We start from the raw sequence: 27,895 nt of genomic DNA on the forward strand, positions 1-27,895 counted from the left end.
ATAGAACGGTTTGTACCTGAAGTACTGTGGATACCTCTTGAAGAAGTGAGTAGTTGAAGTAGTAGCCTACCAGACTAGATGCTGTTCTGCTCCAAAACAACAACTTTTATATCATCCTTTCATATTTGTCAGCAAAGCAATATAACTGTGTCCTGCAAAAATATGCAGTCTGAGTTGTAATTCTGAATTCTACAGAACAGCTTTACTTCCTATAACTACTGAAATTTCTTTGTTTTTCGTGTCTTTATTTGGATCCCCATTAGCTGAGGTAGCAGCTGCTCTTCCTGGGCTCCACCAACAAAACTGTGTACTCCCATGATCATAGTTGGTAACTTGTTCCATACTGTGGTGACCAAGACAATACAGATCTGCACGCTGCATCTGTTTTGGGTTTTGGTTTAACTAACCTGCCTGGCAGTGTGACTATGTTGAGCTCTCGCATAATTTATATTGTGTTTACTATCACAGATATTCCTAAAGACGCCCATTAGACCGCAGGGCAGCCTCTCCTGAGCTCTGAGCCATGAGAGAGGCATGCTCGCTCTCCTTACTGACAGGGCAGTGTGAGGCTTGCAGATTCATTCTCAGCTAACCAGAGCTTAGACAGCTCTTTCCTGACAGCTCCCCTGGGAAACACCACAATGAAAGCATCTAGGGGAGGAGAAACTGCTGTTTTACCATAGACTAAACCCATATATACTTTGTTTTGTTAATAACAAATGCCACAGTAAAGTCAAATAATACGATTCCGACCATTATTTTCTTGTAAAAATATCTTGTCGATCATTTTTGTCAGTGCTGTGCACGTAGAATGATCTGCTTTATAGGCATGCTTGAAATCAATGATTCATTAAGTGAAAAATAGTAGATTATCTGCTCAAGAATAACTTTTTCCATTAGGTTGCTCAATACAAAAGAAACTAATTCCAGGCAAAACACACCATTCTAAATTTGATAATAATAGCCCAAAAGTAACACCAGCAACCTTTGAAAGGATGATCAATACAATGTTTGATAATAATAATAATAACAATAATAATAATAATAATAAGAAGAAGAAGAAGAAGAAGAAGAAGAAGAAGAAGAAGAATTTTATTCTAATTAAGAAATTACGGGCATTTCTTGTTACCCAATGGCACTTTACAAGTTCATACAATATAAAAAATGTCAAATAAAATATAAAGAAGATTCAAATATATAAATAAGATAACAGGAGGGAGTAAAATTGGTTAAAAAAAATAGACATAATATTGATGCAAGTGCATACTATAGTAACCAATTAAAGGGCAGATGAGTGTCAGAGGGATGGAGACAGAGTGAAGGAAAAGACATATGAGGAACACCAGAAAGGGATGGACAGGTCAGACCATGAGGGCAAAAACCAAGAGAAGGATTTTGTACTGCACACAGCCACGAACAGGAACCCAGTGTAAATGTTTGAGTGTAGTAGTTATATGTTCCCTTAAGCTGGTGTGTGTAAGAACTCCAGCAGCCATTTTCTGAATGTTCTGCAGCTTCTTTAACCTACAGACAGGAAGCCCATAAAGAACAACACTGCAGCAGTCTAATCAACATCGCACAGCACTGTATTAGCCTAATCAGCATCACACAGTTCTGCAGTAGTCTAACTGGTATCATACAGAACTGCAGTAGTCTAGCTGGCATCACACAGCACTTCAGTAGTCTAATTAGCATCACAAAGCGCTGCAGTAGTATAATCATCATCAAAAATGCATAAATAAGTAACCTTGTATCACAATTTGCATGCCTATATCCTTACACATAGATATATTTGCTGACTATTACACCATTGTAACATTTTTTAAACAAATTAATTGCAATAACTAAACAATTGAATAATTTAAATTTAATGTCTCTTATACAATCATAAAGCTGACTAAGGCTGACAACTAATCAATAGGAGAACTTCTACCTTAAAGGATTAGTGTGACGGTTGAGTCTAAGGCATTGTGGGAATTGGAGAAATAATTGAATCATGTAGGTGTAACATAATGAAGAGAGGATAACTTAATAAAACATAGAAGGCTAAGGTTAGTCTAATTTTAATTGGCCCAGGCCATTCACTACCACTAAATGACTAAATAGGGATGTTGTGCCCTCTAGTGGGTGAGTCAGAGATAATTATGCAACAAAAATACTTGTGAAGTCTGGTATGCTTTATCATTAAAGTTGCTATAAGATCTTTTTTGGAAGCACTTTGACTAAACTGTTTTATGTATTTGTAGCTACCAATAAACCTCTCTTGTAGGAGGATATATTCTGTATCTGTTAATTCTATGTGTACATTCAGCACATGGAATCTGCCAACATCCATTCCTGCATGTTCTTTCAGGATCAAGGCCTCTGGAATGGTGACTGATGTAGCAGAGCACCTAGGCAACTTTCAGTATGTGATAAAAATGAAAAATAATATTGAACAAGCTGGTATGCATGCACACATGTGCACACACAAGCAGACCTTTCTTAACCTCTTCTCTTGCCAACCCCAGTTCACCTGTTTCTTACAGTTTATGGAAATTACTGTTTCTCCTTTCAATGTGCCTGTTATTTTTTTTAAATGTTGCTTCTGAGGAACTCACACAAATTTCCCCAATCAGATATGCTGAGCAGAGGTGGTGTTTGTCCTATTCAGCAGCTTCTTCCTGCTTACTTAGAAGCTTTTGCTCCTATAAGCTTCTTCTGGGCTTTGTGGGCTTTCAATCAGGGACTCTGCTGGGTCACTGGTGTATATGTGCATGTGTGATGTGGGCCCTGTGCGTGTGTGTGTGTGTGTGTGTGTATGTGTGGGTGTGGAGCCCAGAGAAGGGAGCTGCTCTTGGAGAGGACCTTCTCCAGTGGGTACTGGGCAAAAGCGCTAATCCCCTTCATTGTGAAGTAGAGCCTCCACAGAGGGTCATAGCAATACAGGCCTGACACAGAGCATGGGCTTCTATGTCATACACATGTCCACATATTCACCTTCAAGCTCACTGAGAGAGGCTTTCCTGCCTTCGCAAACAGTAGTCTCATTCATTATGAGAGAATACTTCTACTGAGAGTGCCTTAACTCTAGAACACTATATATTCAAATAAAAGACACATTTGTTACATATGTTTAATGTTCATAGGAATCATTATTTGTGACTTAATATTTTAATTTCAAAGAGCTGGACAAAGACTTTGAGTTCCTCTGAACAGTACATGGAGATCAGATTACATCTCAGTAAGATGCATGATGAGATCTTGTACTGCAGCTTGTGTTTATTGTAGTTTTCTATGGAATGACCATGATATTTGCATTAAATAGATGCCAGTCAGTTCAGTCAGCAATATATATTGCTAAAAAGATTCCCCTATGTTCTAACAGGCAAAACCTGTATGTCTAGGTTGGATGTAATCATTGAATTAGAACTGAAATTTAATTAATTAGTAAGATGCACAAAATATGGTTGTTTTTGATTGTGTAATGTTTTCCTTTTCCACATATGCCTTTCAGCACTTTAGTTCTGTTTAGTGGTTTATATTTCAGTGGAAACAGGTCCTTACATATTCCGCAGAAAGCAAAAAATAAAAACAACTAAACAACTACCAACTAATAAAGATGTCAAGTTGAACATGGAAAGTCTTGTTTTGTTTATTCATCTGTTGTTGTGGTTTCTCTTTATGCCGTTCTGTTGATTTGTATCCACTTCATGGCAGGTTGAAAATGATTTGATTCTGTGAGACATTTGGAGGAAGTGTGAGTACAGAAAAAAGCATGTAACTGAAGCATGACATTCTTTAATAGGCTGTATCACTTTTTCTTCTGTGAGTCTGTGAGGACCTCATAAAGCATGGCTTGTGGCAAGTGGGTTAGTACAAGGGTAAATATGGGATAGGAGTGTCAGACGAGAGGCTGATGCCTCTTGCCATGAAGCAGACCCTCCAGCAGATCAGAGTGCTCCTGGACTGGGACAGTGGTCTGATCTCCTTCTTTGATCCTCTCAACAACAGACATGTGCACACCTTCAGACAAACATTCACCAAGCAAGCCTATCCATACTTCTATAATGTTTGTCCTGCTATGAGGGTGTTACCAGAATAGGCTGCAACCACTAAGGACATTATGCTAGTGTAATGGAAAAAAGGAACCTAGTCTATTGAAAATGAACACATTTCTACTTGATCATCATTTCAACAAGGGTGCACCGTGAGATAACATTTATTATGGTAATTATGGATGGCCTTTTCACACTTTCGGCTCAGTTTTCCATTGCTCTGAGGTTGTCTGCTTAAAGGATTCAAACCTAGTTTAAAGGCAATCAGACTTTCTTTTGTTTCCTGTGATCATATACCTTAAATCATTTAATGTGATAATGTTATTTCTATTTAGGAGTTGTTTTCCTTGTGCACGCAGATGCATGCAATTGAGAAACCATTGTTTAGTGAAAAGAATCAAATTTGTTTGCAACTTCCTGGATTTTCATTTATTTGCAATTTTCCTCAGAACTGTTGTGAGAATACACACTCCCTGATAAACAAATATAAAAGGTTTATTGTAGATATTTCCTGTCCACTAGACACCTCCAATGTTTGCTGTCTAGCAAATGTCAGCTGGGTTTACTAGTTTCTGGGAAAACCCATATTATGTGTATCACCTTCATGGTAACCTTTATAATCTCTGGACCTTTAGCTTTGCTGTTGATTTTCTCAAATACCCCAATATGGTCTTATGTAGCATTAATGCATGCTTTAAAATCTTCTAAGCCAAGTGAAAAGCACTCAGGTATTTACTCTTAAGTGCTGGTCATACTGCTGTTTTACTGTGATGTTTTCAGTGTTGTGTAATTACTGAATAGGGCTTAAATAAAACCATTGTCATTGTAAGAAGGCTCAACAGCAGTACTCATCTACTGAAAAAACAAGATGTGGGTTCAGATGAATCTACTTCCCTTTTCATGTACACTGAAAAACATCAGTTTTTCAAATGCTAGGATATATTTTGTCTACAAACACATTTCTATTTATGGTCTTTCTTATCTTTTATAGCTTCAAGGGTTCTTTGGAAGGTCAGCAGAAAATGGAAGAGAGGAAGCTGTGTGTGAGTGAATGCTTGTGTGTAATGTCATTTTCTATGTTGAGTGTAGCTCTATGATGTACTCTGGAGAGCTGAAGTTTGAGAAGAGGACCATGTCTGCTCAGGTGGAGGGGGGTGTTCATGGCCTGCACTCGTAAGTCTTCGTCCTCTCTGCTCACTAAACTCCTACTACCGAATCCATCATGTTCAGTGGCTCTTTTAGGGAACACTCCACCAACTGTCAAGCAGTGCCACAAAAGCACTCAAGGACTGGAAAATAACCTGTGTGTGTCTGTTCTCACAGTTTGCAGGCACAGTGTTATGAATAATAATACACAGCAATAGACCCCTGCTGATCTCCACTGAAATCTGAATGGACATGAAACTGACAATTTATTTATGAATAATTAATTCAGATAAATTGTGGGTTTCTAATAGATAACAGGGTCATGACATAATGAGTAATGCCTCTATAGATTTCTATTCATGTCTTCAAGTAATTCATGTACATACATTGAATTGAAAGAAAACTGGCTTTGGCATGACTGGACAGAGCATTGTAATGTAAACGTCAGTACTATGCACATTTTGCAGTGTGGACTTTTATAAACTCATCAGCTCTGTGCAGATATAGACTGTAGAGCTCTATATTGAATCGTGGATGAGCATATTAAAACCACAAGGCGGAGCTTCGAGAGAGAGAGAGAGAGAGAGAGAGAGAGAGAGAGAGAGAGAGAGAGAGAGAGAGAGAGAGAGAAGATGAAACAGAGCTGTTTAATGTTCAACAAATGGAAAGAAGAAGAAAATTATGAAAATCAGTAGAACTATTAGCAAAGTTGAAACTAGTTAATATTTAGTGACAGCGGAGTGGCTCTAGATCCCTGTGGCAGGGACTACGGACGATCACGGACTACAGGAGCCCACCCTCCGGACTGATGAGTGCGGATGAGTCTCTGGCGAACGAGCTGAATACATTCTTCGCTCGCTTCGAGGCTACATCTAGCAGCGCCAATGCTAACGGCGCTAATGCTAGCAGCGCTAATGCTAGCAGCGCTAATGCTAGCAGCGCTAGTGCTAATGGCACTATCGGCGCAGCCAATGGCACATGCGCGGGGCGCACCATAGAACAGCGCCCTCTCATCGTCACGGAGAGTGACGTGAGAAGAGTGTTTAAAAGGGTGAATACCAGGAAGGCGATGGGAGCAGACGGTATCTGCGGGAGGGTCCTCAAAGCCTGCGCAGATCAGCTAGCCCCGGTATTCACCGACATCTTCAATCTCTCCCTGACGCTCGGTATCGTCCCGTCCAGCTTCAAGCGATCCACCATCGTCCCCGTCCCGAAGAAACCTCGACCCTCCGACCTCAATGACTACCGACCTGTCGCCCTCACATCAGTCGTGATGAAGTGCTTTAAAAAGCTAGTCGGAGACTTCATCACATCTTCACTGCCAGCCTCCATGGACCCACTGCAGTTTGCATACCGCCACAACCGCTCCACTGACGATGCAATTGCACATCTGCTCCACACTACACTGACTCACCTGGACGAAGGGAGGGGAAATTATGTTAAAATGCTATTTGTCGACTACAGTTCAGCATTTAACACTATCATCCCCTCCCTACTCACTACTAAGTTGGGGGATCTAGGACTGCATACATCCCTGTGCGACTGGATCTCCAACTTCCTAACAGACAGACCACAATCAGTACGGGTGGGCAACTGCGCCTCATCCACCCTCACCCTCAGCACTGGAGCTCCTCAGGGTTGTGTCCTAAGCCCCCTGCTCTACTCACTGTACACCTACGACTGCACAGCCACTTCCAGCTCCACCATCATTGTCAAGTTTGCTGACGACACCGTTGTCATGGGTCTGATCTCGGACAACGACGAGAGGGCCTACCTGGATTAAACACCTGGAAAACTGGCGCCAGGAAAATTATCTCCTCCTAAACGTCAGTAAGACAAAGGAGCTGATCGTGGATTGCAGCAAGAAGCAGGAGCGGCACTACCAACCTGTGAGGATCAGTGGAACCACGGTGGAGAGAGTAGATAGTTTCAGGTACCTTGGTGTTCACATCTCGCAGGACCTGTCCTTCAGACTGCCCTCCAAGGTACTGCGGAACTTCTATACCTGCACTATCGAGAGCATCCTCACGGGGAACATCACAGTCTGGTTTGGGAATAGCACCAAGCAGGACAGACAAGCACTCCAAAGGGTAGTGCGTTCAGCAGAGCGCATCACTCACACGGAACTTCCTGACCTGCAGACCATCTACTACAAGCGGTGCCAGACCAAGGCCAGGAGGATTGTGAAGGACCCCACCCATCCCAACAATAGACTCTTCTCTCTGTTGAGGTCAGGGAGGCGCTTTCACTCCCTGAAGACCAAGACAGAGAGGCTGAAGAGCAGCTTCTTCCCACAGGCCATTCGGGCCCTGAATCAGGGAAACTGATAAACTGTGGGGACCACCACCACAATGTAACATAACTGTATATCTGTATATATATATTTATATTCAATGACCTTGTTACACAACAACTGTAGATATGTTATTATACGAAATGGATCTGTACATTCTGTAGATTGTGTACATATATACACAACCATATACATTGTACATTGTGTATATAATCATAATATACATATATTGTACATACATTGTTAATATATTTTGTACATACATAGAATATATATATTTATCTTTGCATATATATATTTCACATATAGAGAATGTCTATATTTCTCTATGCACCCCTGTTTTCTTTTCCTCAGTTTGGACAGAGCACTCTCCACCATTTCACTGCGAGTTATGCTGTGTATGACTATGTATGTGACGAATAAACCAAACTTGAACTTGAACTTGAACAGTACTTGTGGTAGCCTTTTTAACTAAGTGTACTTAAAATCAGACATTAGCACACTAAAACATTAAAGCATTAAGATAAAAGATAAATCCTTTATGCAAATGCAGTTGTTTCTTAAAGATTGTTTCTTTTAGAAATATAAGTTCTTATCACACCTGTATTAGAATATGAGCCCAGGAGAATAACCCTAGAACACTAGGAACATTTATTTTACAATTTCCTTGCAAAATCACAAGCCTGATGTGAATATTAAAATAAGAACAACAAATAGATACACCTGTTATCATTTTATTATCCATCTTCACATAATATAGGGAAGGTGCTTATGTGCTCATTTCTCCTTTGTTAAAAAAGCACTGACATTTTGCTGCATCAAACATTTGTGTGCCATGCATTTAGTGTGTAGCATAACAACAAACAAATTCTGCAAACTCCTACTTTATGAGCATTAAAGGCGGTTGGGCAGAGTGTTGAGTGAAGCTTCAGAGCTTGACTGTAACCTTGTTATATTTCAATGGCAATGAGGGCAGTACAGGTAGTGACTAAGAGGCTTTCCTTCCCAATCCCTCTGAATGTTGTCTCTGACAACATTCCAGACAGCACTTTAAAGAAAACAGTAGTCCAATGGCAGCAGACAGGCCTTTTTAGGGATCACCACTTACAGAGTCTTACCAAGACACCCAGTAGCTTTATTTTGTTTGGGACGAAGCCTCTATCAGAGCCGTATTTCATTCTACCTGATTCAGCTGCTGCTTGTATGATGCATGTTGGATGAATCTCTTACTCTGCTCCTCAGCTAAGAGAAAGCTCTCCATCTCGATCTGAGGAACAAACTTGGATTGTGTGCGTGGCTCCAGCACAACCACTGGTGAATGCGCACGCAGTGTCCCAGGAGCCGCTCTGTGGTGCAGGTGGAGAGGGGAGGTGGGCGGAGGCCCGGGGCGTCAGCTCACGCAGGATTGTAGAGGAGGATTGGAGTACTGGACATCGCTTACATGGAGGGCCATGTCTATGAGCACTTTGCCAATGGCAAGCACGACAGCTACCAGATCGACTACCGCCTCATTGTGGGCGACACAGAGCCAGCCAGATTGCAGCTGTCGCCTCGCGACCCTGAGCACCAGGGGCCATTTGGCCACAACACATCTCATGGGCATGAGACTGCAGCTCAGCGCTACAGCGCCACGCGCATCCAGGCTGGCTACGAACCAGAGAGGTGAGACTCCTACGGTTTCAAAGGAGTGCTGATCAGCAAAATTAACCATGTTTGCATCACTAGGTTAACGTTAGTGTCACTAAACAAGTTCATTAGGAGTGGACTTTATTTTTCTTTTGGATTGTGTACTTTTAAACTGTTGCACAGACTGGGTTGGGTTCTCAGTGATGTGCAATTTTAGCCCAATTCCATATTGTTGGTCTCAGAAGAACACATTCCTTTCGGGGATTATCATCACATAAAATAGACCTATACATTTACAGTCTCTACAGAGAAATACAGTCATGTCATAGTATAATAAAATGTCCTAATGTGTAAATAGTGATGTTTACTCATTTATAATGTCCAGCACTACTCAAATATAACTGCTTGCCTTCTTTGCCCATCATATTAACATTCCCATGTCATCAGAGTAAAAAGGACCATAAATCTGATTAAGAATTATATTATCAAGACCGATATAATCTGTGTTGTAGAACAGATATGAAAACATTTTGCCATAGCAATGCTCAAAAGCATCACATTCCATTTGTTTTACAGACCCATATCTCTGTACATTTCAATTTACAGAATGGACTAAATTAACTTCCAGGTGTTTAAAGCTCAGTTGGGGGCTGTGTCAGATCCTTTGTGAATAACATAATAAAGTTGAGTATTGGGCAGCCTGACCACGGCTTCAAAACGATTGTGTGGATTTGCTACATCACCAGTCCTCCTTTTATAAGCAAGATGATTATTTCAACCCAAGTCAAAAACATTTTTGTCTCATCCAAACGGAAATTTCACACGTCAGACCTGAACTGGGCTGGCCAGCTAATAGCGTGGACAGTAAAACAAAGGCGCATCGCCCGTCTGTTCTCTCTCACTTCACATCCAAATCCAACTGAAACGCACTATCAGTATTTCAGTTCCATGCCGGAGCTGAGAGACGTGAGCGCCCTTAAAATGTCCCGTCGTCATCCACCACGTTGAGAGGATGAGAGTTTTCTCAAACTGAGCAGGTCGAGTCTTTAAAATGTGTAAACTCCAACTGTGATTCTGGGTGATTTAGCTAAGGGCTAGACTTTCGCTTGACTTTGAGAGATGCCATACTTCTGATGTGACTTGTATTTGCTAGGTTGTTAGTATAATGTATTTTTAGTATCAGTTTTTCTTTGTTTGTTTGTTCTGTGGTCTTTGATTCAGTGATTTTCTGATCCTGCCTGGCTTCATTGACTTTACCTCAGATGAAGTGGTGAGTACTTTTGCAAAATGCACCAAAACAGCTCAGCAGGTTTCCTGACATGCCCCATAAGGGCTTACCAGTGTGTGTGTTTCAGTAAATACAGCACATCTAGTAATGATTTAGTGGAGGGGGCGGGATCTTCCTAATTAATTAGTGAGCTGGCGGTCTCCTCTACCTTCAGTGAGATGGAGGAGCTGAGTCAGTTGCCATGTAGTGCGAACACGACTACAACAGAGGGTGGAGTGTGGCATAGTGTAAGAGAGGGATGAAGGAGTGCAAATAAGATGTGCAAAATAGGTGGTGTTGGCATCCCAGGTGCATAGGGTGTGTTGTCACAGGCATAGAGGCTGAGGGGTGTGTGGGTGTGTGTGTGTGTGTGTATGACAGTGTGAGGGAGGCGCGAACCAAAATTCCCATGTGTAATGGATATGGGATAGTATATATTGTGGTATTTATATTTGGTGTTACATTTTGTGTGTGTGTGTGCTAGAATGTGGGAGAGAACTTAGGATGTTTTTGTCTGTCTTACCACAGGGAGATTAAACTGATGCCCTGCTTATAAAAACAGCAATATTTGTGCTTTGAATGAGCACATCCAAGTCACTTGAAGTCAAATTAATAATGGGATAGAGATGTGTGCATATGTGAAAGCTGTCCAAAGTAACACCCCAAACTGTTCTTATCTTTGTGCAATGCATAGTCTGTATGAAAATACAAGCATGAACATAAACAAAGATAATTGTTCTGTAGAACATTGGTTCCTTTCTGTTACCATTTGCGTCTGTCATTCAGGATCTGACCTCTGCTCTGACCCGGAAGATAACCCTGAAGACGCCGCTTATTTCCTCCCCCATGGGTACTGTGACTGAATCCTCCATGGCCATCGCTATGGCTGTGAGTATCCCCCACACACTCAAAACCATGAAGTCCTGTTGCTTTTCCATTTAGCTTTCTGTGATTTTGTATTACAGCTCATGGGCGGTATTGGGATCATCCATCACAATTGCACCCCAGAGTTCCAAGCAAATGAAGTCCGGAAAGTTAAGGTGTCAAACTTTCAGTGAATTGTCTTAATAGGAATATAATGAACAACACGTTGAACATGCAGATTTACACACAAGCTTCCCTGAGGCCTCTCATCAGCAGAGCAATATATGGTGTCATGGCAGAAATTCGAGCAGGGCTTCATCACGGATCCGGTGGTGATGAGTCCACAGCACACGGTCGGAGATGTGTTTGAGGCCAAGGTGCGACACGGCTTCTCTGGAATCCCTGTCACCGAAACCGGCAAGATGGGCAGCAAGCTTGTGGGAATCGTGACGTCACGAGACATTGACTTCCTCTCAGAGAAGGACTATGACCGGCTGTTGGAGGAGGTTTGTGATTCATCTTTGATTGTACATACAATATACAAAAGGTTTTTAAAAACACAAATGAATCACATATGACATACAATGCTTAAAAATATAGGTGGAATAGAACTATCATGAAATTGTGATATTTCTGTGTCAGTGTGTGAAAGAGGGCAATATATATATATATATATATATATATATATATATATATATATATATATATAAATAAAAAATGTGTATATATATATATAAGTGTGTGTGTGTGTGTGTGTGTGCGCGTAAAATCACATTCTTTAAACTCACATCTTTTTGTGATTTATTTGTGATATTTGCCAGGCAATGACAAAGAGGGAAGATTTAGTGGTTGCACCAGCAGGTGTTACACTCAAAGAGGCCAATGACATCCTGCAGTGCAGCAAAAAAAGGTCTGATTCTTCATCTTTTCAGCTTGAGAAGTGAAACTGCTTCTAAAGGACTTTGAAAGGTTATTTTCACTTCTCCACTTCTTCTCTGAGTAACGGGTCGGTCGTGGGGACGCTTGTTGATTGCAGGTAAACTGCCCATTGTGAACGACAGTGATGAGCTGGTGGCTATAATTGCTCGCACTGATCTGAAGAAGAACAGAGACTACCCTCTGGCCTCTAAAGACTCCCGCAAACAGCTGCTGTGTGGCGCTGCCATCGTTACCCGTGAGGATGACAAGTACCGGCTGGACCTGCTCGTGCAGGCAGGAGTGGACGTGGTGGTGCTGGTAGGTCTTAAGGTCCTAAAGGGAGTGGGATTAGTCTCCATCCTGAGTATGGTGCCTGAATCAAATGACAAACTATTTTTGCTATGAGGCTGTGTAACACAGGACTGTGATTGGACATAGTGAATTTGGTCTGAAGGCTGTGTCTATTGTTTTAGGACTCATCTCAGGGAAACTCGGTGTTTCAGATCAGCATGATTAACTACATTAAACAGAAGTATCCTGAGCTCCAGGTGGTGGGGGGGAATGGTGAGTCACAGTTCTCACATTTGCTTGTTCTGTAAACTGAGAGGGTTGAGGTAGGTAAGAATTGATGGTGTTTGGTTCTTTTCATTTGTTGCTCTGTTCACTTTCATCCTTCTTCTCTCTCGCTCTGTCTCTGTGTATGTCTGTGTAGTAGTGACAGCTGGTCAGACCAAGAATTTGATTGATGATGGTGTGGATGCTCTTAGAGTGTGGATGGGTTATGTTTGATAAGACATCGTATACCAGAAAATTGTTTAAAAGATGGTAATAGCTAAACCACCAGACATAATAGTGATGGATAAACAGCAGAAAAGAGCCATAGTGACGGATGTAGCAATCCCAAGAGATAGCAACATCAGCAACAAGGAACATGAGACGCTAAAAGAAGAGGAAACACTGGCTCTGGTAGCAATCAGAGCACCAGGGTTTTAGGGACGATGACCATCAAACTGGGAGAGTGGCTCCAGCAGATCCCAGGAACAACATCCGAGATCCTCATCCAGAAGAGTGCAGTCGATGGAACACTTGGGATACTATGCAGGCAAATGTATATATTGTAAATTCCTGTTCTTTTTTATCAACATTCTTAGAACATAATTACTGTTCTAAGTTTACAACATCTGGTCGAGGTTTTCGTTTATTCAAGATGCATCCTGTAGTGCTTTTTCACATTTTTGCACTATTTCTTAATTTTGAATCAAATGTTTCAAAAATAATACAATCCACAAGGAAATGAAAACGAGAATTAAATCAAACGTATTGTTTCAGAAAGATTACTACTCATTCACACACCAGGACGCTACATCTTCTGGAGTATTATGCTCACGTTTCTAAACTTTTAAACATTATAATGTATTTCAGTTATGGAAATCAGTTAAACACTATAGGAAGGCCTACAACAGGAATGTTCTACAAATACCTTCCTACTCCAGCACCCCTAATTGTCCACTCCCAATGGTGGGATATCCCTGAATAACAGTTATCCACCAAAAACATGATTCACTGACTCATGAACAATGTCAACAAATCTACACACACACACACGCACGCACACACACACACACACACACACAGCAGGTGGGTTTTCTGTGGTGGCAGATGGGTCCAAGTGGGCTCATACTGGCCCTGCCCACATGTCGCCTCCTGCAGGTGTCAACCGTAGCCACTGTGCTCCATGTGCCCTTTCTCCTCTGCCACTGCTGGGAGAGGGCTCTGCCCACCCTCCTGACATGCTCCGCTACGCCTCCTGCATACCCCCTTTGTGCTTCAGACAGAGGCCAAAACCACTGGCTTTGCTGGTTCCAGGAACAGCCTGAGGTTGTCCAGGAGAGTGAAAGAATGCTATACCTTGCAAGGTATGATGGTCTTCATTGAAATGGGGGTTAAAAACATTTCAAGCCAGTGTTTTGTGCACTGACATCCCTCCTGCTACCGAAGGCCACCCGAGTGTTTCTTGTGTTTGTGAGTGTGAGGCAAAGGAGTGTGAAAGTGTTTGTGTGGATCAAGATGTAAATGCATGAAATGAAACGTACTGAGGCTATGTTTATTGTCACATATTTTATATCTAGAATGTTGGCCTACCTCCAAGTGAATTTGCACAAAGACCAAACATTTGTGTGGGGTGTTTGTTTGTGCATGTGAATATAGATGTGTGTAGTTCAATGGTGTATACATGTGTACATGTGAGTATGGATGTGTAAGTGTGAAAGATGTGTGTGTGTGAATTATATATTTGTTGGGGGCACATTCATATACTGCCACACTGCTATTCTCTCTGCTACTTTCTGTTTTTCAATTGGCAGAGTGGATTAGGGCCTGTCAGAGAGACTCTGAGAGATCTGGTGAGCCCTGATTGTGATTCTTTTTGTTTCTTTCTCTCTCTCTCTCTCTCTCTCTCTCTCTCTCTCTCTCTCTCTCTGTGTATGTGTGTGTTTGTGTGTGTGTCTCTTGTCAACACAGTGAATAATTTTGATTTTAATTGGTTCGTTGTCATGACATTATCTCTCAACTCTCTCAACCGTCTAAATCACACGCGCACACACACAAACAGTTGACACCCCCCATCCTATAGTCCACATTCATTCATGAGAAACAGAAAATTTCAATTTGAAATTTATTGGATTGAATAACAAAGATCCTTTTCTTTAGAACCATGCACAGCATGGACATGACAATGTTGTGCTAAATGGTGTGATCAAACCCTATCATCATCCTTCCCAGCAAAGCCCTGATCTACTCCTTCTGTAGTGAGCTAAACGCTATTAATAAACTCCCAAACTCCTCCAGTGCTCTCTCACCATTCTGAGCAGAGCCTGTGCCAGGCCTGCAATTTTATCAACTACATCACAGCTCTGTTTTCTCTCTTCCAAATGTGTAGAGAAAACACACACACACACGCGCGCGCGCGCTCTGTATTCTGACAGTCCCTGCAATGCTCCACTGTAATCCTCTTAGCCTGTAAGCGCTGGGCTCTCCCTGCAAACACACCCTAAACCCAGCACAGCATGGGACTATGTGGAAGACCACTTGCACAAACATCGACCGCACAGCTCCTTTTGCCTTTGCTTGCTATAGTTTCAACTGCTCGATGCACTGAAATGCCAAATACAGAGGCTAAAGCTCGAACACATGCGCCATGAACCAGCTGCACCCATTCCGAGGTAAATCAAATACACAGTTGCCATTGTTTAAAAAAGCTTTTTGAGCTTTTTACATTTTATTGATTTATTTTTTTTTAAAGAACATGAGGACTTTTTCATTTTTATTTTTTCAGAATGCTAAATAGTAGTAGTCCCAGTAATTTTGTAGTTCCAGTAGTATCGTCATTCAGGTCTCCTTTATCAGATTTTGGATGGATTGGTAGAAGTTCATATTGACTGGTTATAAACATAGTTCTGATGTAGTCAAGCACAGCGTCTGTCTCTTTGGCCAGTTGGTAATCATAGCCTTTTTATGTGCTCGGGAAACCTTTCTGCATACTACTGATTTCTTTAGCTGGTCCTCCTTGGGAAGTGTGTGGTCCCATTGAGCAGTACAAAGCTTCCCCAGCCATGGCTCTTCCCATGCGCTGCTGCTTAGTTTTCTTCCCCACTACTTTGTCCCATAACGTCTTCAGGTTCTTTCTTTCACACTTTGGGTTTTGTTTTTCACTCTGTAGAGCCTCTCTTTCACTCTTCAGGTGTTGTCTTTCACTCTCTAGAGTCTCTCTTTCACTCTTCAGGTGTTGTCTTTCTCTCTCTAGAGCCTCTCTTTCACTCTTCAGGTGTTGTCTTTCACGCTCTAGATCCTCTCTTTCACTCTTCAGGTGTTGTCTTTCACTCTCAAGATTCTCTCTTTCACCCTTCAGGTGTTGTCTTTCTCTCTCTAGAGCCTCTCTTTCACTCTTCAGGTGTTGTCTTTCACGCTCTAGATCCTCTCTTTCACTCTTCAGGTGTTGTCTTTCACTCTCAAGATTCTCTCTTTCACCCTTCAGGTGTTGTCTTTCACTCTCTAGATCCTCTCTTTCACTCTTCAGGTGCCATCTTTCACTCTGTTCATTTTTTGTCTCCTTCTGCTTCTCCTCCAACTGCTTCCCACTACATTCCTCCTCAAATTTTCCAATTTTAACACAGTGTCGTTTTCTAATTTCCTTCGTATCTACTCTGTCAGGTAGTTCTTGTTGCAATCTACTCATTGCTTTTTGTGTGTTCCTGTCCAACAAAATCTTCGTTTTCTTCTTCTTCGAAGATCTTCTGTGAGAGCAGCAGAACTGCATTTTGCTGCTGCAACCTCCCATTTCTGTCAACAGACTGACCAATTTTACCTTTGTCAAGCAGATTATAAGAATAGCTATTATGACAATGGTCAGTGATATTATGACATCACAGTTTTGGTTTTGTTGACAATTCCATTGTCATCACACAGAATAGAATAGAATAGAATAAACGATTGTGGGCTTGCTTTCTTTTCACTTTAGCCTTAATTAGATTACTTAGATTCATATGTTTGCTTTAGATTTGCCTTTTTACATTTTATTTATACCATGAAAAACAATACAGAAATAATTAAAGAAGTCAAAGCCTTTGTCACAGTCTCTCCAGACATGCCTTTCTCTGGTTGTCAAAAAGACAAAAGAGATGACTGTGGACTACAGAAGGATGCAAATGCCTCACACCCTAATACATACAGTGAAGAGTGAGAACATACACTCTCTTAAAATCACAAACAATCTCTCATGGTCCCTGAGCACTTTTTCCTTAGTGAAGAAAGCTCTGCTTCCTGAGGAGACTGAAGAAGGACAGCATGTCCGTCATCCTGATCTGGTCTGCAACAGCATCATAGAGAGTGTCCCGACCTGCGCCATCGCTGTCTGGTACTGGCACTGCTCCCCCTGCTCTTTTGGATTGTTTAGTTGAATTTAGCAGTCTGCTCTCAAATTTTCTGTGCCTGTTTTCTGGGATTCTGAAATTCAGGCAATGTTTTTGTTGTTCTTCTGCAACACTATTAAAACTCTGAACTCCTCAAACTATTTTACTTCTCTAAGTAAATCTGTCACACATTTGTCTAGTACAGAATTATTAGATTTCTTTCTTTGACCATAAGCAAGATACACACATTTACTTTGCACATTTACATATTTCTTTGTCTGTTTCTCTCTATCGCTCTCCTTTTCTCAGAGAGTTGGATAAGAGATTAAGGACACTTCCTGAGGCAAAGAATGATTGGTCAGTAGTACATTAGAATGGCCCTACATACATTTCATCATTCCATATCTTTTCAGTGGTTATCAAAACCATTTATACACTTTTGCAGTTAAACAATGTTAAGATATTGATTAGTGTTTCAGTCAAATCAGTCTAACTCTGAAAGTATGTGTTTACCTTCCATATGAGACGCTATTTAAGACTACACACACATCAGATTTTGCAATGAAAATAAAAATGATAAAACAAACAAAGGGAAATAGTCAGTGTACACACACACACACACACACACACACACACACACACACACACACACACACACACACAGTCTGCATAATAAAACAAACTTTATTTAATAGTCCACAATTTGGTAAGGTGACCTGCAATTTAAAATCCACATTCCACAGTCTGCATTTCTCAAGCATTGCAGATTATTATTATAATGTTAAGTATAGAGACGATCTCTATGCTGCATTAGTTCTGCTGTCCTACTGCAGAGGTACAAGTGGTCAAAGTGCTGTGTGTAGGGGTAGAGAGAGAGAGAGTGAGGGAGAGTGTAGAGAGGGAGGGTGGGAGTGTTAGAGAACAATAATCAAATACAATAGAGCAATCTAGCCAGAGAGACCAATGAAGACTTTGTCCCTAGGGTGTGGCAGTCACTGCTATAGGTGTGTGTGTGTGTGTGTGTGTGTGTGTGTGTGTGTGTGTGTGTGTTCCTGTCTTGGAGGGGATCGAACACTTCACTTACCATAAGGAGGCAGATGGCGGATTCAGGCATCAGCTGTATAGCCATGCTCCCCTGCTGCTCCCTCCCTCACCCAAACCTTAGACGCACTGCACAGGTAACACCCAGCACCTCCAGCACACTGGCAATGCCCACGAGACCCCCAGCACAGTGGCTCTCCGCCGTAACGTTCAGAAAACGCAAAGTCAAGACTCAAGCAACACCAGCTTCTGGGCTCCAGGCAGAGAGTTGTAGTGCAGCCTGCTCCTATTGTCCAATGCCTTGCAAGCGCTGGCTGAAAGGTCCACGTGCCAGCCCCTTGTCTTGTCGTTCCGCACAGTCTTTCCCTCTTCCGTCAGGACCCCCGGCTGTTCTGTCTGCGCTCTCTCACACACTCCTGCTTCTGTGACATCCAACGGCCAGTTAAAGCTCCCTCCTCCCCTCAGAATGGGTGCTGGGACATGCACACATGCGCGTATGCACACAAACACACACACACACACACAAACACACACACAAGCACTGGCTCCCCTCCTTCTCTCTCCCCTTCATGCACACTCTCACAGGAATGGTGATAGGACATGGATCGGCTTCTCGGGTGGAGAGGAGGGGCAGCAGAAGCCCATACATCCGCTTGTGTACTTTTCCGCTCCCAAATCCATCGCATCACACTCCTAAAACCAGGGCAATGAACAAGAGAGAAAGAGGGAGAAGGAGAGAGGAAGAAAGAAGGAAGGAAGAGATCAGTCTCACCTCCAGACTGCCTCTGAACTCATTTCAAGCTCTGCAAGGCAAAGGCACTGGCAAATACAGACACGAATGCATACACACTCACACCTCAACCCCCCCCTCCACTGTTTGTACATGAGATGGTTCTTATAGTCTTTTTAACCTCTTGTTTGCTAGCAGAAAGCAAATAGAGCCTATAGGGATAAGAGAGAAAGAGAAAGAATGACATAAAAAATAAGAATGAGATAAAAAGAGATCCAGATACATGAAGCACATGTTGATGAGGGTTGGACTTGCAGAGGCCACATGGCAGTCACGTTAGAAGTGTTGATGCAGTAACTGCATCTGCAGCTAAACTAATGCTGCGTGCGTGTGTGTGTGTGCATGCGTGCGCGGGTCTGTGTATATGTGTATCTTTTTCCATTCTCCACCAAAAAGAGGCCAGGAGGCAATTGTCTCTCTAGAGATGTAACACACTTTCTGCAAACATATCATCAGATAATGGCAGAACACCTTACAACACACCAATGCATATCTGTTTACATATACAGTTGAATCATGAGAGATTATGCAAGGTGAGAATTATGATTTTAATGTCCTCTGGTTCTATGGCTTTTGATACAGCCTGTGCTAACTGAACATGGTTTTTCTTTTCTCCAAGACAATTGTGTCTCAGTTTTATTGCAGCTTAATGGTTTAATGCTTGGTTCCTAATATACATATACATATACATGCATGCACCCATACACACGTTTTTTCCTTGACAAGCTCTTATAGGCCTCTGGACTAATTAATCCCCAAGAAAAGTGAAATGACAAATATTTATATATATACACACACACACAGCGCTTCACTTTTTCCATATTTTATGTTATGTTACAGCCTTATTCCAAATTGGATTAAAAAAAAAATAATTCCCCTCAAACTCCTACACACAATACCCCATTATGACAAAGTGAAAAAATCTTTGTTTGGAGTTTTTGCAACTTTATTAAAAATAAAAAAAACAAAAATCACATGTACATAAGTATTCATAGCCTTTGCTCAATACTTGGTTGAAGCACCTTGGGCAGCAATTACAGCCTCAAATCTTTTTGAGTATGATGCTACAAGCTTGGCACACATATTTTTGGGCAGTTTCTCCCATTTTTCTTTGTAGAACCTCTCAAGCTCCATCAGGTTGGATGGGGCGCGCCGGGGTACAACCATTTTCAGATCTCTCCAGAGATGTTCAGTTGGGTTCAAGTCTGGGCTCTGGCTAGGCCACTCAAGAACATTCACAGAGTTGTCCTGAAGCCAGTCCTTTATTATCTTAGTTGTGTGGTTAGGGCCATTGTACTGTTGGGTGAACCTTCACCCTGGTCCAGAGCACTCTGGAGCAGGTTTTCTTCAAGGATGTCTCTGTATGTTGCTGCATTCATCTTTCCCTGACTAGTCTCCCAGTTCCTGCTGCCAAAAAACAACCCCACAGCATGATGCTGCCACCAGCATGCTTCACTGTAGGGATGGTATTGGCCAGGTGCTGAGCGGTGCCTGGTTTCCTCCAGACATGACGCTTGGCATTCAGGCCAAAGAGTTGAATCTTTGTTTCATCAGACCAGAGAATTTTGTTTCTCATGGTCTGAGAGTCCTTCAGGTGCCTTTTGGCAAACTCCAAGCAGGCTGTCTTATGCCTTTTACTGAGGAGTGGCTTCCGTCTGGCCACTCTACCATACAGGCCTGATTGGTGGAGTGCTGCAGGAATGGTTGTCCTTCTGGAAGGTTCTCCTCTCTCCACAGAGCAATGCTAAAGCTCTGTCAGAGTGACCCTTGGGTTCTTGGTCACCTCCCTGACTAAGGCCCTTCTACCCCGATCACTCAGATTGGCTGGGCGGCCAGCTCTAGGAAGAGTCCTGGTGGTTCCAAACTTCTTCCATTTATGGATGATGGAAGCCACTGTGCTCATTGGGACCTTCAATGCTGCAGAAATTTTTCTGTACCCTTCCCCCGATCTGTGCCTCAATACAATCCTGTCTCAGTGGTCTACAAACAATTCCTTGGACTTCATGGCTTGGTTTGTGCTCTGACATGTACTGTCAACTATGGGACCTTATATAGACAGGTGTGTGCCTTTACAAAGCATGTCCAATCAACTGGATTTACCACAGGTGGACTCCAATCAAGTTGTTGAAACAACTGAAGGATGATCAGTGGAAACAAGATGCACCTGAGCTCAATTTTGAGTGTCATGGTAAAGGCTGTGAATACTTATGTGCATGTGATTTTTTTGTTTTTTTTATTTTTAATAAATTTGTTACAATTCCAAACAAACTTTTTTTACTTTGTCATTATGGGGTATTGTGTGTAGAATTTTGAGGGGGAAAAAATAATTTAATCCAATTTGGAATAAGGCTGAAACATAACAAAATGTGGAAAAAGTGAAGCACTGTGAATACTTTCTGGATGCACTGTATATATATATATATATATATATATATATATATATATATATATATATATATATATATATATATATATATATAGAGAGAGAGAGAGAGAGAGAGAGAGAGAGAGAGAGAGAGAGAGAGTGTTTATTATAATGGCTTTGTTTGCATACATGGATGTCCTTACTTGAGCAGTCATAATTCATAATCATAATAATTCACTAAAATGATTCATTATAGCTAATGTTTTGAAATAATGAAATCATAGTGTCTGTGATTTCTTTTTTGTGTAAAGTGTCAGACTTTGTTTTTACTAAGATGTTGGGCCCATCAGTACCACCCTAGCTGCTAAGAACTGCTACTTCCTTTACTGAGCCTGTATTCCTCTGTTCACCACACTGCACTCACACTCAATGTGCAACACAATTAATGTGTGAAGAATTGTGAGTTTACTAAAATCTAATGGCTTTAGTTCACTCATTACACTTTAGTAAATCTAAACTCCAATTTCTTTTTTCTACTGAAAAAGAGATGAGCAATAGCTAATAATTAGTAATAGCTACTCTGCAATCTGAAATGTTTTTTTGTTTGTTTGTTTGGCATACATATTACCTCTTGGATTTTAAAGTTCTTTGAATCACAAAGAAAAACAATACGAGACAGTATGATGCTGCAGTAATTTAATCAAAAGAACAAAATTGATTATTCAGAATAAATTAACAGACAGGAATTAGGTCAAACCTTCTAATCATGTTTTTGTCAAATGTAATACTGTATACATACTACATTAAAATGACAGAAAAAAGAAAAGAAAAGTATAGGAAAATGCACTATTAAATGCACAATTATGAAGTTATGCATATTGGTCAGCATCATCCTCAGTTATAGCCTTCATCTCAGTTGCTGGTTTGTCTTCCTCCACCTTCTGAATTGGTTCCTTCATTGCATCTATTGCCTTCTTCAGATTGAGATTGTCCTTTTCACTCAGTGGGGCCAGTGCTGGGGTAAGGATTGTCTTGATTTGAGTTATTCTTTCCTCGCATCTGTTGTAAAACTCCTTCCTGTTTCTTGCTGCAAGGCTGTTGATACCATTTTGGGCAGATTCGCATTCCTTCCCTAACTTGTCAATCTCTGCAAGGAACTGAGGTGAGTTTGGATCCATGGTCATCAGTCTTCCCAGAGTACTGACATTGTTCATCAGGTACTGGACAGACACCTCAGTGTAAGTGGTAGACATCATGTTAACCAAATAGGCGTAGGCAGAAGCATTCAGAGCATTAGTGTAGATTTTGTCTTTGACAAACATGCTGTAGGTGTAGTTGTTCTCTACAGCTATTTCAACAGTCTGCTTAAAATGTTTAAGATTTTCACTAAGAGTGGTCTTAACAATGTTTGAAATGATCTGAAAGAAGTGCACCAGTTTCTCCCACTGTTCTTTCACCTGCCCCATGATTTCCAGGCCTTTCGCTAGCACCACAATTCTCTTGTTGAAGTCGATCTCCTTGAGATTATAATGTTTCAGCTCACTCACAATTTCAGCAAGAGCTTTTTTCTTCTGATCCAAGTTGTCCATAGTCTTCTCGTTCCGTTCATTTGCAATTTTTAGCTGGGTTTCAGCCATTTGTAGACGTAGATGAGATTGTCTTAAGTGCATCTGGACCACATCTGTATTTGCTGAGTCATAGATTTGCTGTTGACTTGACTTGGGGGGTGCTGTCAAGAAAGATGGCTGATTTGTAAAAGACTTGCTTTTGGAATAAAAGGCCATGGCCCTTACATTCAGTTCGTCAATGGCTTTAATAAGCTCCTCTGTTTTGGCATCATCACATTTCCCCTCTGGAGCATATTTACCTAGCTCTGTTAAAGTGGAGATACCCTTGTCACAGATGCCTAGTGCCTCGGATTTAATCGGGCATTCAGCTTCTTGCTGTATATCTCTGCTGACTTGCTGAAATAGTCCCACCAAGTAATCAGACTTTACCGTTTGCTTCTCCTGATCATACACCTCAGGCCAATTTATTTCCTTACCTTTGCAAAGTTCTTCCATTTTCTCAACCACTAGTAGAAATGTTATAGATTTAGAAAATATGTTACTTGTTGCCAACATTTCATCCACGTTACTCTTCATTCCAGTGGCCATGTTTCTGTGGCTTTCAGGAGTGCCTTTTCAGTTTTTGATCACATGTGTTATGGCTTTTGGTGTAATAGTGTCCGCTTGGAGATAGGTTTGGATAATTTGTCCTGGAAGAAATTCTGTTGCAAACGCACAGGCTATTGATATTGCTTGCTCTGACATACTTGATATTAGCTTCAGGCCAAAAAGGCCCCATCCACTTGGCAAATCTTTCATTGCTTGCTGGTAGGCCCTTCTGTCCTCAGCTAATCTTTCATTAGCCAGATTGAAAGCAGCCTCGGCCCTGTCGCTTGCCTCCTTAGCTTCAGCCCGTTTAATCTTTGCTATCTCAATGTTTTTCTTGATTTCTTCCATCTCCTCATCATGACTCTGTCTTGCATTCACCAAAGCCTCCACCAGTTCTTGCATCAGCTTGATGATATCTGAGAATTGTTTCTCAGTCATGATGGCCAGGTTTAAGCATTCTGATGATATGTGCGCAATGTTCTGAAGCTCAGCTGGTAAGAAGGCTTGGACAAGACCATCATCCTCCTGTATTATGAGCCCAACTGAGTTTTTGATGTACTCTGGAACCTGTCCGGTGTACATACGAATTTGGTCCATGTTCTTGTGAGCAACATTAAAGGCTTGCCAGCAACCATTACATACTTGAAAGAGGCAGGCCCTAAAAGAATTGGGGTATCTGATGAATTTGAACCCGTCTTTTGGTGGATTTTTATTGATGGAGAAGTCATCTGCAGCAGAAATGCGTACCAGCTGAGCCAGTAAATCGATGGAGACGGGTGCCGGCAATAGATACTGCTCCCAGTTAGCATAGGGCTGCATCAGCAGCATGATGTCATTTCTGTAATCCTGTGCTTTGGTGAAACTCTTAGTAGCTTGGTTGAGCTTTGACAGCGCCATTGTTTTCCCTCAAATAGAGTAAGACAGAAAATTTGCGATAATAAGACAATCAGGAGATTCAGCATTTATTATTTCTGTACCATAAAGCAGTTAGCACTAACAACAACAGCACCTGCAGTGTTTCATCCACTAAACAATTTCAGATTAGAACACATCATAAGTTACATGTGATTGCTTAGTAGTTTTTTTTTCCTTCACAACAAGTGAAGTAAAATTAGTAGAAAGCAGAAAATAATACTATTTTAACTACCCAACAATTTTACAAAATTAATACTCTTTGATTGATGAGCATTTAAATGCTTTTTTTTCATAAACATTGTTTTTCATAAACTTCATTATGGTGTAGACTTCAGCAAATTCACTATACAGTATATTTCATAAAAAAAGTTGATGAATGTAAACAGAAATTCATATTATGCAAACATAAACTCACAGAAATCTGTAGAGGATAGAATAGAACGGTTTGTACCTGAAGTACTGTGGATACCTCTTGAAGAAGTGAGTAGTTGAAGTAGTAGCCTACCAGACTAGATGCTGTTCTGCTCCAAAACAACAACTTTGATATCATCCTTTCATATTTGTCAGCAAAACAATATAACTGTGTCCTGCAAAAATATGCAGTCTGAGTTGTAATTCTGAATTCTACAGAACAGCTTTACTTCCTATAACTACTGAAATGTCTTTGTTTTTCGTGTCTTTATTTGGATCCCCATTAGCTGAGGTAGCAGCTGCTCTTCCTGGGCTCCACCAACAAAACTGTGTACTCCCATGATCATAGTTGGTAACTTGTTCCATACTGTGGTGACCAAGACAATACAGATCTGCACGCTGCACCTGTTTTGGGTTTTGGTTTAACTAACCTGCCTGGCAGTGTGACTATGTTGAGCTCTCGCATAATTTATATTGTGTTTACTATCACAGATATTCCTAAAGACGCCCATTAGACCGCAGGCCAGCCTCTCCTGAGCTCTGAGCCATGAGAGAGGCATGCTCGCTCTCCTTACTGACAGGGCAGTGTGAGGCTTGCAGATTCATTCTCAGCTAACCAGAACTTAGACAGCTCTTTCCTGACAGCTCCCCTGGGAAACACCACAATGAAAGCATCTAGGGGAGGAGAAACTGCTGTTTTACCATAGACTAAACCCATATATACTTTGTTTTGTTAATAACAAATGCCACAGTAAAGTCAAGTAATACGATTCCGACCATCATTTTCTTGTAAAAATATCTTGTCGATCATTTTTGTCAGTGCTGTGCACGTAGAATGATCTGCTTTATAGGCATGCTTGAAATCAACGATTCATTAAGTGAAAAATAGTAGATTATCTGCTCAAGAACAACTTTTTCCATTAGGTTGCTCAATACAAAAGAAACTAATTCCAGGCAAAACGCACCATTCTAAATTTGATAATAATAGCCCAAAAGTAACACCAGCAACCTTTGAAAGGATGATCAATACACTGTTTGATAATAATAATAATAATAAGAAGAAGAAGAAGAAGAAGAAGAAGAAGAAGAATTTTATTCTAATTAAGAAATTACGTGCATTTCTTGTTACCCAATGGCACTTTACAAGATCATACAATATAAAAAAGGTCAAATAAAATATAAAGAAGCTTCAAATATATAAATAAGATAACAGGAGGGAGTAAAACTGGTTAAAAAAAATAGACATAATATTGATGCAAGTGCATACTATAGTAACCAATTAAAGGTTGAAATGATCTCAGACAAAGAGATGAGTTATGAAATTCTTGTAAATGAGCAGCTGGAGGAAGAAGCCTTGGGTCTGCAGCTCCAGAAACGCCAATAGTGCAGAGTGTGACGTGAGCGACAGAGAGCAGATGAGTGTCAGAGGGATGGAGACAGAGTGAAGGAAAAGACATATGAGGAACACCAGAAAGGGATGGACAGGTCAGACCATGAGGGCAAAAACCAAGAGAAGGATTTTGTACTGCACACAGCCATGAACAGGAACCCAGTGTAAATGTTTGAGTGTAGTAGTTATATGTTCCCTTAAGCTGGTGTGTGTAAGAACTCCAGCAGCCATTTTCTGAATGTTCTGCAGCTTCTTTAACCCACAGACAGGAAGCCCATAAAGAACAACACTGCAGCAGTCCAATCAACATCGCACAGCACTGTATTAGCCTAATCAGCATCACACAGTTCTGCAGTAGTCTAGCTGGCATCACACAGCACTTCAGTAGTCTAATTAGCATCACAAAGCGCTGCAGTAGTATAATCATCATCAAAAATGCATAAATAAGAAACCTTGTATCAAAATTTGCATGCCTATATCCTTACACATAGATATATTTGCTGACTATTACACCATTGTAACATTTTTTAAACAAATTAATTGCAATAACTAAACAATTGAATAATTTAAATTTAATGTCTCTTATACAATCATAAAGCTGACTAAGGCTGACAACTAATCAATAGGAGAACTTCTACCTTAAAGGATTAGTGTGACGGTTGAGTCTAAGGCATTGTGGGAATTGGAGAAATAATTGAATCATGTAGGTGTAACATAATGAAGAGAGGATAACTTAATAAAACATAGAAGGCTAAGGTTAGTCTAATTTTAATTGGCCCAGGCCATTCACTACCACTAAATGACTAAATAGGGATGTTGTGCCCTCTAGTGGGTGAGTCAGAGATAATTATGCAACAAAAATACTTGTGAAGTCTGGTATGCTTTATCATTAAAGTTGCTATAAGATCTTTTTTGGAAGCACTTTGACTAAACTGTTTTATGTATTTGTAGCTACCAATAAACCTCTCTTGTAGGAGGATATATTCTGTATCTGTTAATTCTATGTGTACATTCAGCACATGGAATCTGCCAACATCCATTCCTGCATGTTCTTTCAGGATCAAGGCCTCTGGAATGGTGACTGATGTAGCAGAGCACCTAGGCAACTTTCAGTATGTGATAAAAATGAAAAATAATATTGAACAAGCTGGTATGCATGCACACATGTGCACACACAAGCAGACCTTTCTTAACCTCTTCTCTTGCCAACCCCAGTTTACCTGTTTCTTACAGTTTATGGAAATTACTGTTTCTCCTTTCAATGTGCCTGTTATTTTTTTTAAATGTTGCTTCTGAGGAACTCACACAAATTTCCCCCAATCAGATATGCTGAGCAGAGGTGGTGTTTGTCCTATTCAGCAGCTTCTTCCTGCTTACTTAGAAGCTTTTGCTCCTATAAGCTTCTTCTGGGCTTTGTGGGCTTTCAATCAGGGACTCTGCTGGGTCACTGGTGTATATGTGCATGTGTGATGTGGGCCCTGTGCGTGTGTGTGTGTGTGTGTGTGTGTGTATGTGTGGGTGTGGAGCCCAGAGAAGGGAGCTGCTCTTGGAGAGGACCTTCTCCAGTGGGTACTGGGCAAAAGCGCTAATCCCCTTCATTGTGAAGTAGAGCCTCCACAGAGGGTCATAGCAATACAGGCCTGACACAGAGCATGGGCTTCTATGTCATACACATGTCCACATATTCACCTTCAAGCTCACTGAGAGAGGCTTTCCTGCCTTCGCAAACAGTAGTCTCATTCATTATGAGAGAATACTTCTACTGAGAG

At 41.1% G+C, this 27,895-nt stretch overlaps 1 protein-coding gene across 1 annotated transcript; it reads left to right on the plus strand.

The window, feature by feature from the left end:
• The first annotated feature begins 11,106 nt into the window (after positions 1–11,106).
• On the plus strand, positions 11,107–12,177 carry LOC145658477 (inosine-5'-monophosphate dehydrogenase 1a-like). The gene is made up of 2 exons (XM_081715373.1): positions 11,107–11,739; positions 12,055–12,177. The coding sequence occupies exons 1-2, from the start codon at positions 11,518–11,520 to the stop codon at positions 12,175–12,177; spliced, it is 345 nt and encodes a 114-aa protein (XP_081571499.1). The 5' UTR covers positions 11,107–11,517.
• The last annotated feature ends 15,718 nt before the right edge of the window (positions 12,178–27,895 follow it).

Source organism: Electrophorus electricus, chromosome 6 (genome assembly GCF_041902795.1).
Source record: "Electrophorus electricus isolate QZ-2024a chromosome 6, ASM4190279v1, whole genome shotgun sequence".
Classification (NCBI taxonomy): domain Eukaryota; kingdom Metazoa; phylum Chordata; class Actinopteri; order Gymnotiformes; family Gymnotidae; genus Electrophorus; species Electrophorus electricus.

Coding starts and splice junctions, on each gene's coding strand:
- LOC145658477 (XM_081715373.1), top strand. CDS start 11,518: ATGGTGTCATGGCAGAAATTCGAGCAGGGCTTCATCACGGATCCGGTG. Junction 11,740..12,054: donor ATGACCGGCTGTTGGAGGAG/GTTTGTGATTCA, acceptor GATATTTGCCAG/GCAATGACAAAGAGGGAAGA.